At 48.3% G+C, this 19307-nt stretch overlaps 1 protein-coding gene across 1 annotated transcript in view; it reads left to right on the top strand.

Moving 5' to 3' along the window:
* DNAI3 (dynein axonemal intermediate chain 3) overlaps positions 1-18772 on the top strand; it is a 64461-nt gene extending 45689 nt beyond the window's left edge. Inside the window, exons 16-21 of the mRNA XM_075538980.1 lie at positions 953-1016; positions 8999-9129; positions 11009-11213; positions 12528-12619; positions 14660-14782; positions 18549-18772. Coding sequence (XP_075395095.1) covers positions 953-1016; positions 8999-9129; positions 11009-11213; positions 12528-12619; positions 14660-14782; positions 18549-18689 — 756 coding nt within the window. The 3' untranslated portion in view covers positions 18690-18772. The remainder of the gene's footprint in view (positions 1-952; positions 1017-8998; positions 9130-11008; positions 11214-12527; positions 12620-14659; positions 14783-18548) is intronic.
* Positions 18773-19307: the final 535 nt, after the last annotated feature.

The following is a 19307-nucleotide window of genomic DNA, read 5'->3' on the forward strand; positions in this document are numbered from 1 at the left end:
GAGTGAATGGCTGGTCCCTGGCCCCCTTGAGTTTATCATTCACTTTGCATAATTCAAATGTTTGCTGCCTCCCCTCTCTCACCCACATGGCAGAATCTACACCCTTCTCTTCCTCCCCCTTTTGTTTGCACTGTTTTTATAAAACCACTGGGGTGGCATCAATCACTGGCCACCAAGGCTCCTTTTGCCCCTCTTATCACCCAGTCAAGAAACAAAACCAAGAGAGCAAAACTGAAATCAGGAGGCCTCTGCCCCTGGGGGGCTTTTCCTAAACCATTTAGCCTCTCATAATCTCTTTTTCCCTGTGAAATGAGCAGTATGAGACTCCATTCTCCCCTAGTCCCCCCTTCTGCCTGTCACACCTGGTCTGTCTACCTTTCCCTTTTGTGGGGGTGTTCCCACCTCGTCTTTACATCAGGGGCCCCGGGCACCCCCTCTTCTTAAGAGGGCCCTTACAGACAGCTGGCATATGTGGTACTTATCATTTTGTTTTCGTAGAACATTATGTCTCCCGCTCTCGACTTCCAAAGGTTCGGAATATCGTTGTATGCATCATCACTCCGTCACTCTCCCTGACTGCAGCCATGCTCAGTGAATACTGATTGTGGCGCATGCTGAGAACAAGTCACTCGGGACGGATAGCCTGATCCTGTATGGATTGCGGCAATTTCTGTTGAAACAAAATGTTAGAAACTTAGCACTTAGAACTCCGCACTCAACCTAGATGAGGCCATAATTGCCCACAATCTCCATGGCACTGCATGCAGATAAGAAGGCAGACACGGTGTTTGGTGTGCTCCATTTGAGCCTCCCCCTCCGTGTATTGAATTCTAATTCGGTGACGTTGATCAGTTGCCCTGTTCTGGCATGATTTGTCACTAATAACCTCAATCTGAGGCCTGTCGTCACTTAAGCTACCAGTATACTCATTTGGAACCTGCCATATTTTTAGGAAGGTGAAGTACTCTACACAGACTGGAAAATGGAAAGAGACCCCGAAACTGGACGACTGACAAGTAAGTTTTGTGATGGCCCATTATAAATCAGAAGTTCCTTTTAATTTAAATTACCCAGGGAGGAAACTCGCTCCGTAGTACGGAGTAATGGGTGGTGGGAGGGCCCTCGAGATTCTGGCCATGCCCTAGATTACTCCACGTGAGGCCTAGCGCCCACTGCGCTGCTGTCACCTGGGAGCCCATTAAAAAGGCAGGGTGAAGCCCCGGGGTCTATAGGCACAGTGCAGTTTCCAAACAATTCTGAGTGCCTCTTTGATACAAGTTGGATTAGCTGGCCTGTAAATGTTGGCCCGTTGTCTGACCCCAGACTCAGACTCCAGCCAATACGGGGTGATTCCGTGCAACAACGTTTTAATAACAGAATAAGTGGGGAAAGCCTTAACCCATCCTGAAAAGGTGTCTACAAATACTGATAGATATTTGTATGCTGAAGCTGGGGGTTTTCTTTCAGTAACATCTAATTCCCTATGTTCTCCAGGTGTACGCCCTCACATCTGGGTTTCAGGGGGTCCTGCTGATTCAGACTTTGCATGTACTTAGCACAGTGGTTCTCAACCTTCCTAATGCTGTGACCCCTTAATACTGTTTTCATGTTGTGGTGACCCCCAACCATAAAATCTTTTTCATTGCTGCTTCATAACTAATTTTGCTACTGTCATGAATCATAATGTAAATATGCAGGATGTATTTTCATTGTTACAAATTGAACAATTAAAGCATAGTAATTAATCACAAAACAATATGTAATTATATATTGTGAAATATTTCTAATTACAAAAAATGAAATTTTGTCTTGGAAAAAAAAAAGGCAGGGTCTTGGATATTACCCCAGGCCCACTGGTTCTAGAATTTAATAAAATTCTCCAGGTGAGTTGTTTTCATGCCAAAATGTAAGGAGCCTTGGAGCATGCTAACTGCATGGTCAGCAATTCAAACACTCCAACCACCCTGAAGGAAAAAGATGAGGCTGTCTGCTCCCGTTAAGATTGACAGCACCTTGGAAAGCCTCCATCGGGTCACTATGAGTCAGAGCTGGTGGCAGGGGCCTTGGTTTGGGTGGGGCGTAAATGATCCTTAAATGACAGAGATTTAGACCACTGAATTAAAAAGTTAGCAGTGCTGTCTCAGTAACTGAACATCTAGCAGCTGATCCATCAGAAAACCCCATCAACGTGAAAGTATGTGCCATATTTGCGATGAACTTGAAGGCCCCGGGACAGGATAGAAGTAAGCATGGGGCCCTCCTTTGGAGCTGAGGAGGAGACCTGGTTGTGTGGTGGTTACTCATTGGGTGGCTAACTACGAGGCAGCAGTTCAAAACCACTGGCCACTCTGAGAGAAAGACGAGGCTTTCTACTTCCATGAAGAGTGACAATCTCGGAAACCCATGGGGCATTTCTACCTCCCTGATTGGTCACCATGAGCCAGGGTGGACTCGGTGGCATTGAGTTTGGTTTGGTGTGGGTGCCGTGGCGGCAGACGTCCATGTCTATGCCTGCTCCCACGGGTCCCATTGCCCTCAGTAGCTGAGCAGAGATATGTGAGTCGATGCGGGTGTGAGCAGGAAGAAGTTAGGAGTATAGGGCCCCAGTAAGCAAAATTCCCTCTCGTTAATAAACTCGGTACCTTGGGTTCACTACATGTGTGATTACATAATGCACAACCTTGAGTTTTATCGTGGCATGAAAATATATTTAAATTCCACTTCAAAGTGTGGACTAACCACCACCAGCAGAAGAGGGCGGTGCCCGGGACCTCCGGGCAGGTCAAGGTGGTAATGCATTTCAGAATGGCACCAGCAGGAGCCATGTGGCATAGGAGCTAGTTACATTTTCGGATCAATACTGTGAGTTGTTGGAGCAAGTGGAAATACAAGGAGGCTTCGAAAGCTCATGGGAAATGTGACATCTAATCATTGGATCTCCCTGCTGACCCGTTTTAAATTCGTTCTCATTTATGATATTTTTTGTTTTAGTTTCCATTGAAATTTTGCTGTTTTACTTTGTAATTGTTGTTAGGGATTCTTCCCCCCGGTCTTCTTTTTTCATCTTTTCCTGTAGATGAAGGCCAGGATAGGTAAATCTATCCAAACAGAGAGTTAACTGGGTGGATGGCTCCTTGAGGGTGTGCCAGGGGGGTTTGGGAAACGGAGAGCTAGTCACCATGAGCACAAGAAGATGATTGTGCCACTCTTGTTAAGATGATTGAGCTACACAATTGCATGATTTGTGACTTATGCCAAGAAAACAGTTTTTAAAAACTCATAGGGAAATTCTCATTTCATTTTTCCAGGGACTCTGAGAAGCTCCCGTCTCTGAGTGGCTGATGTAGGTCAGAAGTCAGAGCCGTGGCTTGCTTGCAGAGAGCATGTGCTGGGACCCCACACCTCACCCCATCCCTCTAGAGATCTGGCCCACAGACAGGCGGGACCCCACACCTCACCCCTTCGCTCTAGCGATCTGGCCCACAGAGAGGCGGGTGCCTCAGCCAGCCAAGCCTTCCTTTGACAGAGTTGCCTTCAGGGTAGTCGTTTAAATCTTGCAGCAAAAGCATTTCTACTTTTCTTATGGATCATCGCCTGACCAGAAGTTCAAATGTCGGGGGGGGGGGCAAATAAATGTTATTGGTAACAATAGGGTAGTTGGTAATGGATTAAGTGTGCAATCCAAGGGAGGGCCAAGTGAAACTAGAATGCAGACTAATTTCCTACTTTCCATTCATTCATTACTTGAATTGCCTGTCAACATCTCAAAATTGCATACTTAAATATAATGAATTCTACTACACTTCATCGATGTGAAATACTTAGTCACTACTGTATGGGGGTTAGCTGAGCAGGTGGGGCAGGTCAGTCTGCACCACACCCTAGTGCCTTGGCTTGGTGGAACACTGGAGACGCTGGCTCCTCCTGGTCTCAGGTGGTTGCTTCCAGCCCGGCATCCTCCTGAAGCCAGCTTTTTGTTAAACTGCTTTTGAGATGACCTATAATAAACAGGTTTCATTAATTGCTTTAAATAGATCTTATTTATAAAATCACAACCTTAAAACCCCAGAGCTCTTTGTTTGGAGCTTATGAATATTTGTTTGATCCTCCTTACTCTCACTCATTCATCAAGTCATCATTGAGCACCTAGTACATGCCAGGCAGAGTGCTAGAGATATAGACATGGCCAAAACACTGTCTTTCCCAAATGGGAACATTAAACACATCAACAAAGTGACATTACACTTTCATTAGTGCTGAAGTTGCCAGCCAACACACAGTGATGTGGAGGCCAGGGAGGGGCTGGTGTTCTTGGATGGTTAAAAAAAAAAAAACCTTATTAAACCATTGTTACAGAAACCATAGAAGTATTTATTAAATAAACTGTGAAAAAATAATGTGACTGTCTTATAAAAAAGGGACACCTGTCCTTTGTAAGAAAAAAAAAAGTAAAATTCCGGAGAAGAGGATCAGTACAAATTCACTCTCTAGGGGGTGAAATGAATCCGTGTTCACGCACTCCTCTTTGTGCGCTGCCTAGGCACAGAGCAGGCACAGAGGTTTCCATGAATAAAGCCATAGCTGTGGGGCGACGTCTCAATGAGTTTTATCACACTGACTGTTGCTGCCGCCGCTGTTGTTAAGTCCCGTGGTGTCACTTCAAACCATGGCAGCCCTCTGGACAACAGAATGCAGCACTGCCTGGCCCTGGGCCAGCCCACAGGTGTTGTGCTTGAGCCCATTGTGGCACTGACTAGACAATTAATTTTTGTTAGGATGGCTAGATTAAAAAATACATGGAGTGAAAAGTAGCATACTTACAACCCAACTGGTTTATTTAGAACCAAGTTGAAAGGGAAAAATAAGCCTCATGGTTACCATTAGAATGCCTGTGTGGCCATTCCAACCCTATCCTCTTTCTGCTCCAATGGGAAGGACCACCACGCTGAATTTATTTCTGTCACTTCCTCGCTTGTTTTATCCTGTATATTTGTTGTCTCCTTAAACAACGTGCTTTGGAACTTCATATCAGAAAAGAAGAGAAAGGGTCTTGCTGCAGAGCAATGCAGTTGATCTGGGTCTCAAGGGGTGAATAAGAGCTTTCCAGATGGAGAAGATGGGAAAGATATTCCAGGTCGAAAGAGTGACAAATGCAAAGGCATGAGAACCCCAAAGGGGCTAAGCTAGGGAGCAGTTAAATTAGGGAGCAGTGAGAGGCTCTCAAGGTCAAAGATTAACATGGGGTAGTGGGGGGAGGGGAGGTCCAGATGACAAAGAGCCTTTAGTGCTTTGGACCTTATCCTAGAGCCACACCCCTAATCAGAAAACCCTGCTCTGGCCAGAGAAAGGGGACTGGATGAATTGATTGGTGGGATTGAAAGGCTGATCAATTGCAACAGCTCAGGAAAGAGATAGTGAGGCTTGAACCAGAGGCATGGTCACAGGGATGTGTAGCGGAGAGTCAGGAGTTAACGTGGCAGAATGTTGTGACCAATGGCCTGAGGGTGATAAGGTCGAAGAAGAGGGTTCAATTTGTTGGTCTTTGGTTCCTTTAAGAAAAAGGAAAAGGAAATTGTTTTAACCACTGATCAAAAGACTGCTGATTATTTTAAAACTTCAGTTCTTTTGTCCAATGGGAAACATAGGAGAGTAGCTTAAGGGTAGTGAGAGGCAATGCGAAGGTGTTTTGAATGAGGGTCTCGCCCCTCTGTTCACCTGTGAGCTGGCCTCGGAGTGTTTGCCTCGGAGCTGCAGGAGCGGGGGGAGTTTTCAGAAACACTGCGTCGGTTTCTTGAGTAAAGATGAGGTGAACTTGTCAGAGACAACCTCCCTGTCTGCTTGGAACCCCGTGTTGTCATCTCAAATATGAGACTAGCAGGAAGGACCATTTCCCCGTCTAAAAGGAGACTTCTGAAAGACAGATCACCTCCTGACTGAAGTGTGTGTGCTGAAGAAGGCCACATTAAACGAAATGTCCATGTGATCTAAATGGCCAGCCACGGCATCCAGGCTGAACGATGCCGACTCACATAGTCATTTCATCAACTCACCCGTCACACAGGGCACGTGTCAGGCTCTCTGGTAAGCACAGTCCGTGGGTTCATTTGTTTACCGTAAGTGGCAGTGGCAGAATATGAACTCAGGTAGTCAGCTTCCAGAATCCGTGCTCTCAACTGCATCACTACACTGGAACAACTAGACAATGACGCTGGAAAGTGCTCACTTGTTCACGGTCGCTCCCTCATAATCACCTGGCCTGTGGGCACTAGCGCTCCATCAGTAAAATTAATAGCTGGGAGGCAGAGACAGGCATTGGAGCATCAGTGGAACATAGATTCCCTAAGGTCTTTCACGGGACAAAAGGAAAGGAGAATGTTCTGGCTTTTGGTTTGTTTGCTTGTTTCAGGAAGGAAACGCTATTGTAAGCAGAAAACATCTAACATGGTATTTACCTTTATTGCAGTAAAATCCATACAATGTCAAGTTCACCACTTTAGAGCACACAACTCATGGCATTGAGTATAGTCACAGTGCTGTACAGCCGCCACCACCATCTAGTCTCAGAGCTGTTCATGTCCCCAAAAGGGAACCCCGCTCCCATTAGGCATTCATTCACTCATTTCCTCCTCCTCCCAGGCCCTGGCAACCACTAACCTAGTTTCTTCTGTCTACATGCTCTAGACACTTGATAAAGAAGTCTGTAGGCTGCCAACCAAAGGGCCCTTGCTTCAAACCCACCAGCACACTGCATGTGGCCGTCTGCTTCCATCAGGATTGACAGACTTGGAAACCCAAAGGGGCAGTTCTCACTGCCATAGAGTTGGTGCCGACTCACAGCGACCTCAGAGGCCACGGTAGAACTTCCACTTTCCGTTTCTGTGACTGTCAGTGTTTTCTCCCATTTTTCTCCCATGTAGCAGGTTTTGAACTGCCAACCTTGGGGATCCAATGGTGTATGTAGTAGGCCACCAGGGCTCAATGGGGCAGTTCTCTCTGTTCCATATCATTATCATGAGTTGAAATGATTCAACGGCAGTGAGCCCCCTGCTGTTGACATAAGTGGAATGTTCGTCAATTGATGAGCAGATAACAAGACGTTATCTATCCATCCATACAATGGATCACTATTCAGCTGTAATAAGGAGGAAGTATTGATACATATTCACTACGGATGAACCATGAAGACGTTAGGATAAATAAAAGAAACCAGGCTCAAAAGCTCACAGATCCTCTGATTCCATTTATATCCCATTCCACTTATGGATTTCCATTTTTTGCCTACTGTGAACAATGAACACGTTTTTGTTGGTACACTGATGTTAGTTATTTGGGGAGTATATATCTGTGAGTAGAATTGCTTCCCATTGCTGGGTGCTATGCTTAATTAATCGAGGTACTGCTACACTGTATTTCGAGAGCAGCTGCAATGTTTTACATTCCAGCCAGTACTGCAAGGGCTCTTGTAGCGCCACTGAATGACACTGGCCCGCTACTACACACCGGTTGACAGTCAGTGCGTGAGGGCTCCAATTTCTCCCTGTTCTCGGAAACTCATGTTACTTCAACACACACACACACACACATGCAATATACTCATTATAAGCCGAGTTTTCGGCACATTTTTAATGCAGTTTTTTTGGTAAAGTTAGGTGCCTTGGCTGATATTCGGGTCAGCTTATACTCGAGTATATATGGCATGGTGTGTGTGTGTGTGTGTGTGTGTGTGAGAGAGAGAGAGAGAGAGAGAGAGAGAGAGAGAGAGAGAGAGAGAGAGAGCTATTGGAGCAGGTATGCAGTAATATTTTAATATTTTGATTTGTATTTCCCTAATGACCAAAACCAGTGACCACCTTTTCATGTACTTGTGGTCCTTTGTCTATGAGTCTGTTATTTAGGGGTACAGTCTTGATTGGTTGGACACGGCTCTCACTGGCATCATGGCTCAGGGGGTGAGCTGGGGTCTGCGGAAGGAGCGCAGCAGCAGGATTTAAGCAGCTGGTGCCCAGGGCTCCAGTGCCTTGCCAGGAATCTTCCACATCATTTCAGAGATGGCCTTGGAAGTGCGAAAAGGCTTCCAAACATTTGTGTCAAGATTCCACTGTCTTTTAATTCTATTTTTTCCAAAAATTTTTAAAAGCTCCCTCATAGGTCTTCAGTGTTCTTCTCAAGATGATGGCTTTGATAAGAGAGTAATCACTTTCTTTCTTCTTTTTAATCCAGAAGAGCAACATTTTAAATGTCTGTCTGTCTGTCTGTCTGTTTGCTTGTTTGTATACACTTCTTTAGCTTCATCTTCAGAGGCCTTTCTGGCCTTCCTGTCTCAAAGAAGTTCTCTTGTTGTTCCCCCAGGAGCCTTGGTGGGTTGCCAGTTGGACTGCTAACTGCAAGGTCAGCAGTTCAAATCCACCATCCGATCTTTGAGAGAAAGATGAGACTTTCTGTTTTCTAAAAGAGTTATGGTCTGGGAACTGTCCCACAGGAGGCAGTTAGTTCTACCCTGGACTGCAGGGTCGCTATGAATGGGCTCAAGGGCAGTGAGTTGGGTTTTTTAAATTTTGTTGTTCTTCTAGTGTTGTGTTTTGTTTTGTTTTTTTTCCTTCGCAACACATTTCACAATTCTTGCTGTGTGTTTGATGGTTATTTATTAATTATAATCCCACGAGACCCAGATCCATGAGGGCCAGATCCTGTTTATTCGCTTACCATTGTATAGTAGTTGATGTGTAGGGGCAGTTCACCCAGATATTGTCTGAATTACTGAAGAAATTAGTAAGACCCTGAAGAACCCAACCAGACCAGAATGTGGTCCTTATGGAAGGTCCCTGGACTTTTCATAAAGAGAAGAGATGCCATTCCTTGATAGTGCCACTCACTCCACTGACTCCTGAGTGAGCTCCCTGCATTGAGCATCCTGCCCAATGGAATCCTACCTGCCCCTACCCTGGAGGGAGCCTGAGCAGTATTCATGAGCTTGAACTGGCCTTTTCCACTTCCACAGCAAAGAAGCCAGTGAACCTGTACTCGGTCCATGATGGCACTGTGCACACAATTCAGAGGTCGCCTTTTTACAAGGACATTGTCCTGACCGTTGGGGGATGGAATGTGGCTATCTGGAAAGAAGATGTCTTGGTAAGTTGCACGGGAAATGTATGAGTGGGTGTGTGGCCCTTTGTTAGCGAGAAAGACGAGGGACCAACAGACTGTTCTGACATCACAACGCCTCTGGGTTGTTTAGGCAAATGAGGACAGATGGCGAGCGCTCCAGCTAGCAGCAGAACCACTGTGAACCTGTTGAATGCCACCCTTGGCTTTTCGTTCCCCAGGGACTGAAGCAGCAGTTACAAGTCCCTTGTTCTCTGGAAATGTATCCTCTTTCCTTTGAAATATAGATCATGGTCAGTACCTTGCTTTGTGAAGTCGGGATGCTGATGACTGTAAATCCATGGAGAAAGTTGGGTCTGGAATTTTGGGGAGGGGGGGGTGGCCTGCACTTGAAGTATGTTGGCACAATCAGAAAGAGGCAGTAGGTAGATAGATCATGGACCACCCAGAGACGCACGTGAGCCAGAGGCAGTGAGTGACAGGACTGGTGGCAGGACAGGGGCTAGATCTGGACAGAGACGCTCAACAGGCAAACAGCCGTAACAACAAAATCGCTAGGTTTACTGATAAAATACGGATTTTGTTGGGAGCTTAAAATGATACATCCCTTTGGTGGACAATTTGACAAGATTATTAAACTACCGCCGCCCCCCCCCCCCAAAAAAATGGAAAAAAGCTCCACTGGGCAGAGCTTTCGTAGTACCCATTCCCTACCCCACCCCCAAGCGTGCATCCAGCAGTTTGCTCTGAGTTAGTGCACCCAGGGGCATTGCCTGGGAAGGTTCTCTCTGGTCACAGTGAAGTTTTTCACAAAAGCAGTTTCACTCAAGCCTTGTTTTATGCGATGGTCGATTTAAGAGAACAGCATGCGGATTTGACATTTTATTTCCTGCTTCAGGGTGGGGGGTGGGGGGAATGCCACAGAAACTGTTGTGATGTTGAACACAGCTTACACTATGGGAGAACTCAAGTGTAGGAGTGGTTTTCTCTGTTCAAAAAAGGTGAAAGTTTGAAATGTTGATTGATGATAAACCTTGTTTTGGAGGTCTGTCAACTTCCCAAAATTTAGCCCCTGCAGGTGTAAGTAGGTAAATAAATAAGCGCACCTGGTTGCCAGATGGTGCATGACAATGGGAAGAAAGGACTCCCCATCCTCCATCTCAGGAAAAAGCGTCCAAGAATGCAAATGCCCCCAGGGTAGAGAAGACAGGATGATCTCATGAGGCTTTGGTGGCCCTTCCAAGCACTAGTCACGTGCCAAGGGATACTCCCATCTGAAGTTACTTAAGGGACTTTGCTAGCTCTGTTGTTGATTTTCAACACGCAGCCCACAGCTGGGACTGACAGAGTTTGGGTTTGCTTTTCCTGGCGACTAGAGCTGTTTACATGGGAAGCAGACATCTGACAGCAACGTGATAAGTTCCTTATGAATTTTACTTCTCCGGTGCCAATCAGTCTCCATAGAAATGACAGTGAACATTAGCAGCGTGGAGTCATTAGAACTGCCACCACCCAGTACCAAGGTTTGGACTTTTCGAGAAAGTAACTAACAAGGCAGGGCAGTTGGGTGGGGGCTAGAGTTGAACCCTATCTGTGTGAAAAACACATGGGAAAGAGCTGGCATGATATGAGGGGCTTACAAATGTTTGTGGCAAGATTCCATTCTCTTTTAATGTTGTTTTTCCACATACTTTTGAAGTCCCCTGGTAAAAACAACAAACACCCTACCATAAAAAAAGTAAGGCCCCAGTGGGCACATTTTAGCTTTTATATGATCCTAGCCACCTGCTTAAGCCTGAACACTTAGAGAACACGGTTTAAACTCGGGACCACAAAGCAATGAGAATTCTCCTCCGAGGGTGACAAAAGCTTGGAATTTGTCTTAAAAAATTTTTTTCCCCTCAAGATTGGACCCCTACTTCAATCATGCTGTACACCAAAAAGATATACCTCGGGGCACTGGTCCCTGACACGGCCTGGAGTTTTCTATATTGGCCGAGAAGATGGGTACATTGATATCTGGGACCTTCTGGAGAAAACCCATGAACCAGCTCAGTCACAAAACATCTGCATAACGATGATCACCTACATCAAACCTTGGGCCATTTCCGGTATGCTATGAACTAACTCATTGGGGTGTTGTGGGGGGGGGGTGACTTGGAAACATTTGACCTTCATCGGGAAAGCTTCTAATACTCCCTCTCACATCTTGGCGGCAACCAGAGCATCCCTCCAGCTTTGCTTCATCCCGGCTGGTTTCTGGAACCCGTTTTGCACATCCAACAGGCGCTGCTTTTGAAGCACGCAGTGGAGCCCCTCCTCCCCTTGTCCAGCTCACCCAGGCTGACCCCTACATCTCTGCTACCCTTCACAGCTTCTTCTCCAGGCAGAATACTCGTTATTTTCTTTTAACTTGTCATGAAGAGTCGTATTTTACAATATTTTCTCATTCTGTTGTTCTCTTCGGATGATATCAGGCGTCGTTTTCCCAAATGTGGGTGATGCTCTGAGGATATACATCTATCTTTTAAAAATAAGTCACCGGGGAAAAAGAACATCTAGCTAAACGCGCAGGAATCGAAGGGTTCATTTCCGTCATCCCGTCTTCCTGTCTCACCCACGTCTGCTCTCGGCGTAGATCCCGTACAGTCGCCTGATCTGAAGAAGAGCGGCCCCCCCCACCCCGCGCCCCCCCCCAAAGAAGGCATCCCACTGTCTTCTTCCACTCCTCGCTCAGACACGGCCTGTTTGGAAACTGAGTCCTCAGAGTGCGCGCGTCCAGTCTCACCAAAGTAGGATGTCTCAGCTCCGATGCAAACACCATTGTGTGTTTGCAAACCCGCAGGGGCGAACAGCGCAGGTTTTAGCCCTTTGAACCAGAGGTTCGACAATGACCACACACACACACACACACACACACACACACACTTCACAAACACAGTGAGACATAAAATGTAAGCAAATTCATTTATACCCTTTTTAAATGCTCACAGCAGGCACTTCTTTCTCTTAATAGGAAGACCTTTCAAAGTCGCGCGGGACCGGCGGCCCCCGTGACCCCCCTCATTGCGCGCTTGGTAAAAAGTGCGTCGTGCTTTCCTGTGAGAGGCTTCCACGTGTTGTTCCTGCTCCTGTCCCCCTCTCCTCTGTAGCTCTAACCACACAGCCGTCTGCCCCCGCCGGGAGCCGCCCTTCCTCCACAGGCACATAGAAAGGGTGGGGACGAGGCGGTCCCCAGCCGCGGGAAGACCGCCTGCCCCGTGTCATTTTTGCCCCATACGGTCATCCAACGATGCTGCCAGGATTCTGTCAGTACAGCAGGCCCCTGAGAGACCACACGACAAGAACGCATTTTGTGCCGAGCCTCGAAGATGGCTTTCTGTTTGCTGATTGTTGTCCACCCCCCTCGCCCGTTCATCTTTCAGGTAAGCAGCAATTCATAGCCATAGCTGATTATTATGGAACACTGCATATATTAGAAGTTCCGTGGTCTTTAAGCCACCCTGCCACCAATGAGGTTAGTGGACTTTCGTCTTTGAGGATTCGTGTTCACCAGACATTGCTGCGACAAATTTTTAAAGTGTACTCAGAAATAACATCATTTCTGCTCTGTTTGAAACCCGAAGGACCACCTGGTTACTAGCCAGGGCATATGTGGATGTACCTATCATGGGTTAAATGGTTAGAAGCTAGGAAAATGCACAGATGAGCCGGGAGTAGAGTAGCGTAAGGGACGCCCAGCCTAAGAGAAGAACTGACTTGGAGATCCATAGCCATAAACGATTATTCTCAGGTGGACCAAGCGTAGAACCCGTATTCCAACCCAGCCCTTTCCTGCGAGCTCAGTGGTGTTTGCATGTATCTCTCCATCACCCTCTCCGACCGTGGGTATTTCAGGCAGGGCCTCTGAACAGGCCACATGCTGCCCCTCGGTAACCCGCCACCCTCGTGTTTCAACCTTAATGATGAGGTTGTTAAAAGAAGGTCATTGAGGAGAAATACCTATCCCTGCACTCACTCACTGCCATGGAATCGCTACGTGGGCCTGGGTAAACCTGCGCCTGTGGGTTTCTGAGACTGCAACTGTTTACAGGAGTAGAAACCCCGTCTCTCTCCAGTGGAGCCTCTGGCTGTTTCGAACTGCTAACCTTGGGGAAGGCAGGCCAGCTCATAGCCACTGCACCACCGGGGCTCCTAGAAATAGATACAAATCTATGTGACAAGGCTACAAAAAGCCTAGAGGAAAACTCCACGAGCTTTTAATTCCACTTTCCTATGAGCTTTTTGCCAACCCTTTATCATATGTTTATGTGGTATAAATGCATGTATATTTAATACATGGCCATTTAAAACATATAGGTTTGCGTCTGTTGCAAGTGCCAGCAGAGCTTCCAGAGGGTTTCTGGGAGGCAAAGCAGTCTCTTTCCACTACTTGCGCCCCCAGCTTCTCGGTTGCCTTGCCTGCCTCGAACCCGCATGCCCACACAGGACACCCTCCGGGGATGCAAGACTTTCCCTCTGGATCCCGTCCCTCAGGGTCGACGTTGAGACCCTCGTCTGGGTTTTCACAGTTTAGTTGATGGCAGGAAATGCCCCTCTAGCGTAGGAAAAGAAGGAATAACTGGCGGAAGAAATCTGATCATTTTTCTGTAAAGTTACAATTCTTGGTTGCCTTCTAGATACCAACCCCTCCCCCCCACTCTGTTCCTAGAAAACTCCAGTCACAGGCTCTAAAACCTTAGCACCCAAACGAACAAGCAAACAAAAACACAAATGCACTGCCCTCAAGTCTCTTTGCGCCATTGTGACCTCCTGGGGCTTCCAAGGAAGCAGACAGTGCCATCTTTCTCCCGAGAACGAGAGGGTGTGTTTGGACCATGAGCCTGACAGATGGCAGCCTCCAGGGCACCTTCGGGGGGCAGTGGAGACCTGGGCCCATGAATCCTGCCCCTCCCCAATACCTGAGGCTGGGAAAGCCTCCATATCAGTACCATGCTTATATTCAAAAGCTACCAGCAAACATTTCGGAGGGTAAAAATTGGGCCTTCTCTTGGAACATACCCAGGTTTTCCCAGGGCTTAGCGTATGTGCTCAGAGCGTGTTTGTCGGACAGCTGTGAAAAGCACGCAGAGTCCAGGGCCCCGTTTGCCTTCACAATTACGCTTTGGAATAAATTTCAGGATCGCTTCCCTCATAACATCAAGCAGCCTTGCTTTGATCAGTTTTGAAGAAAAACCAGAGCTGTGACAACTTTGCAGGCTTTCTGGTTTGCCCAGCATTGCCAAGAAACACCTAGACCTCCCGCAGGTGTCTGAGCGAGCGAGGGGAAGGGAGAGGGAAGCCACTCAGTCAGCCACACATCTGCAAAGGCATCCTCTCCCGGGCTGAGGCAGACATTCAAAGTGAACCATTTCCCAATTACACTCACTCCAAAGACCACAGCTCTCCCCAAACAAGGAATCCACCTGCAAGCAGCAGGAACCCCAACCCAGCTAGGTAAGAGACAGGGTCTCTCCAGGGCCCGCCTCTCACGGCCTTTGGCCTTTGCTCCGGACAGGTAATGAGTGTCACCCACTACTTTGAACGAGAAGTCAAGCATCTGGAATACAGGGAGCAGCGCAAGAAAATCCGCGAGCAGGAAAAGATGGAACTGGACATGGACATGGAGAAGAAGAAAATGGTCAGTTAAACTTCAGAAATGAGCTGCTTTCTAAGGCCAAGGGTTGTGTGTTTGGTTGTCATGGGAAAGTAGTGCATATTCAGTGCCTTCCCCCGGGGCTCCTGAGACCTGTCCCAGCTCACAGAGTGAGACCCGCCAACAGGCCACCTACACGTTTCAGGCAATTCCAAGTCCGGAATGCTAGCTCTTTAGTAGAGAGTCAATGATGACACATTTGAATGCTTTCTTATTTTAACATCCGGTGAATAATGCATTCAGTTAGATAGTACAAAAAAGAATGGAATAGGGAGTCAAGACATGTGGGCTCAAATCCCCACTGACCAGCTGTCAGATTTAGAACAAGGCTTTGATCCTTGTTGAGCTTCTGTTCTCTGTTCAACTGGGAGTTACGAGGTTAGCAGTTCAAACTCACCAAGCATGACATAGGAGAAGGATGAGGCTTTCTGCTCCTATAAAGATTTCCAGCCTTGGAACCCCAGGTGGGTCGTTCTCTCTGCCCTGTGGGGCTGCTCTGGGTAAGAATCGCCTCCACAGCAGCAGTTTGAGCACCTTCTCTAGAGTTTGGGTAAGGCCACCTGTTAAGGACACAGACAGATTTCTATCAAATGGCTGCTATATGTGTGAGCTTTACTGTGACAGAGAGGGGTGAATTTGTATAAGATACATCTTTCTGAAACTCCGGAGCGCCGGTGGCCCAATGCTCAAGCGCTCAACTGCTAACCAAAAATTGGGCGGTTGGAAAAAGCCAGAGGCTCTGAAGGGGAGAGGGCCTGGGGGTCTGCTCCCATCAAGCCTCCAGCCTACGAAACCCTACGAGGCAGTTTTATTGTGTCCTGGACGGTGGCTGTAAGTCAGATCCACGCGATGGCACACAACAATCTCAGATGCTACCGAAAAGGGAGCTGAAGCTCCTCATGCCCCCAGCCCTGCTTCTCAGTCTCTTGCTCTTTGGTAGGAACTGTCACCGTCGGCCTCCCCTGAATCACCTGGAATTTGGGGCCTGTAAATATTCTGTGAATTCTTCCCTTGTTTCACCAGTCCATATTTCTACTTCTCTCCCTTTTGTTTATCTGGATCTGTTGCTCATTCTCTCCCTTGCGCTTTCTTCACCAGCGGTTTCATCCCCTCTCTGGGACAGCTCCATCCTATCTCTGGTTTCCTTGTCGCTGACACCCTTAGCTCTGACAGCCTTGTAGGATGTCTCCGACATCCTCCAGCGTTCAAAGAAGGAAGGGGGGGTCTCAATGAAACCACCCGCACGTGAAAATATTTGTCTGTGCTATCAGCCAACATTGACACTGATGGCTAGATGCTCCTTGGTGTCATCGAGGCAGCGGGCTCGTTTCCACAGAACCGTTTAGTGGTGGCACAGTGTGAAAGAACACCGACTAGTTGGCATTCATTGGGTTTCTCCTGCTCCATACCAACCGGGCTTGGTTCGTTCTTCTGCACACTCAGAAACTCGGTTGAAATTCTGTTGTAGGGGATGATATGCCATCCTTCCCTGACCCCAGCAGTTATCCACAGAAAAAAATGCCAAACTCACTGCCATCGAGTCAATTCCGATCGATGGCGAGCCTATCGGACAGGGTCGGGGCTGCCCTATTGAGCAGTGCATCTTTATGGGAGCAGAAAGCCTCCCCTTTCCCTGAGGGCCACTGGGGGGTCACACTGCTGGCCCGGCCGATGGCAGCCCAGCTCAGACCCAGGACACCGCCAGGCTCCTTCTCCACCATCATTATGAGTCCTTCATATCAGACTGACAACCCCAGACGAGCTCTGGCAGTGGGAACAAGTAGAATTGTAGCTAACCCCAAATTAATTTGCCTATGAAAGGCCTTTGAACATCCCTCCCAATATTATAATACCGTATATCACGTTTTTTGGGGGTCCAAAATTTTCCTTTTAGTAACTTCATTTCCATGTGACTGAGTAGCCTCCCTCTTCTAAGCAGAGCTACAGTTGCTAAAACAATTTCTGGAGTTAAAACTTGGATACATGGATGAGCTGAAAGGGGCTCCTCTGCTCGACTCTGCCCTGAAGGCCAATGAGTGTCGCAAGAAATGTTTCCTCAGAGGCCACGTGCGGGGACAGGGCCGCAGCATCCTCAGAGGATGCCGTGGGGTGACAGGAGCTCAGATAGAGCCAGTACGAGTGGCATGACCACAGTTAAAGCGCTCCACTGCTAACAGGAAGACTGGTGGTGTGAACACGCCCGAGGCTCCATGTCGGACAGCCTCCTGGTCTGCTCCCAGAAAGACAGCAGGCTGGACACCCGTGGTTCCCTGTGAGTGGGGAATCAACTCAGTGGCACCCAACAAGAGAGTAGCTGGCACTGGGACAATGCTAGTAAATGTTCACTGTTAATGGGTACCACAGGGGGCAGAGGGAGACCACACGTGGGTTCTTTGAGGTTGGATGTTCGGAGTGCCCCCCAGTCCCAGGCATTGGGTTGCACACTTCAACCAACAGATCCAGGGAAACCACACACCTGCCTCTGGGAAAACATCAAGACTGATAAAACTCATTCCTTAAAAGGTAATGGTAATTCCAACTCTAAACAGCACATGGAATGGGAATTCCCCTCACTGGAATTTCTGCTGAAGACCCAAGGGTGGCACAGAGTACTTGCCACATAATCCCACAAGCTAGACCATCTATAAAGAATTTCAAAGGGGACCTGGAGTTCAAAAGAATTCCGCATCCTCAGTCCCCCAGCCTCCAGGCGACATAAGGGAGGCAAGCGTTATGGGGACGACAAATAGAAGCGGCTGGTTTTCGTTTTGAAGTTTGAAAGCCAGGTGTCAAAGGGCCACTCCCTTTGTCCCAGTACGTCAGACTTCATCGGAGCTCTTTGGAAGAGCCTCGGCCAGAGAAAGGTGTGGCTGGCCAGGATCAGCTGGGCCTCTTGCCAGAGGCTTGCTGAGCCTCAGAAAGCCGCAGTTCCCAATACCCAAAAGCAAGAGCATTCAACACATAGGAGTGCACCGCTTACGAGTGCACTGCAAGACAACAGATTCAAACGCCAAAGGGATGAATCAGAGCCACAGTGAGGAAACACTGACAGGACAGACACCGATCGATCGGAAGAGGCCGATCGGAAGAGGCCGTCCGGACTTGAGTCCTCCCAGAGCCGGAGTTTGTTCACCCCTGCAGGAGCTCACACCCACTGCCAGGAGGGACCCGCACGGCGGAGGAACCAAACTAGTGCCGTGGCCTCACTGCCGACTCCCATGTCTGCAGAGAACTACCCCGTGGGGGTGTCGAGGCTGGGCCCTCTAGGGAGCAGACTGTCAGCTTGTCTTTGAGATGCCTCAGGGAGGGGGAGGGGCGGCGGGGGGCGTCAAGCCATCAACTAATTCTGTAGTCAGCGCTCGGCTGTCTGCGCCAGCCCCGGGCACTCCTGGATGGCGCAGACGGTCCCCGCTGCCGCAGCCCTGTCAGCGTGCAGCCCGGCCCTGCACACAGGCAGCCCGAGCACTCTGGGCCAGAGATGAAAGCCATCCCGGTTCCTCCCTGTGCCCGCCCGAGCCCCGCCTCTTCCAACCCGCTGCAAGTGCAGGCTGCTTCCCCTGCGGGCGACCGACAGGACCGGCGCGCACACGTCCGCCCGGGCGGCAGCCAGACGTGAGCCCAGTCCTCCCGCGAGCTCCGCCGAGGGCGGCAGCCTGGCCGATTGCTTAAAACAGCCCCCTCTCGTCGGCCTGGGATCACTTCCGCTTTTCTGTCCGGGATTTACGGCTGTGTCTTGCTTTTTCTCCCCTAGAAAACGTACCAGAAGTCCAAAGAACAAATAGAGGCCGAATTGAAGCTGGACTACGAAAGCTATTTGGAACTGGAAAAGGCCACCCTCGTCAGCCTCGGGCTGTTGAGAGTCTCAGAGCAGGTGTCCTACATTAATATATAGGACATCACTCGGCTGGGGGATCCGGAGACTAGAGCCACCCGGATCCGCCGCCTCCTCCCCCTCCTTCTCCTCCTCCCTTTGGAACTAGCAAACTAGAAGTAAATAGGTGTATCTAAAAATAAAAATATAGGCTTTCGTTGATATTAAAACTTTCGAATTGCAACATTAAGTTTCCATTTTTGGGTCCTGGGTATTATAGTAGACTGAATATTAAAATTAATTCTAAGACATCTGCATTTTCCTAGAATAATACAGAGCTTCCAACTCCCACCTATCAGCATTCATTCAGAGGCCCAGATCCCAGGCAAAAGTGAAATTTTGCCCCTAAATGTCATCAGGTTGCTCTGGTCACTCTCCCTAAAAGTGTCCCCCTGTACCTCTGCTCCAAATGTTATGCCATGTGCTCAGCAGAATATTGAAAAATTGGACCCAAACCAAAAAGCCAAACTCACTGTCACGCGTTGATTCCAACTCCCAGCGACCCTATAGAACAGAGTAGAATTGCCCCTGTGAGTTTCCAAGACTGTACAGGAGTACAAGGTCTCGTCTTTCTCCCTCGGAGAGGCTGGTGGTTTTGAACTACTGATCTTGCAGTTAGCCCAACACCTACAACCACTA

Source organism: Tenrec ecaudatus, chromosome 1, assembly GCF_050624435.1.
Source record: "Tenrec ecaudatus isolate mTenEca1 chromosome 1, mTenEca1.hap1, whole genome shotgun sequence".
Lineage (NCBI taxonomy): Eukaryota > Metazoa > Chordata > Mammalia > Afrosoricida > Tenrecidae > Tenrec > Tenrec ecaudatus.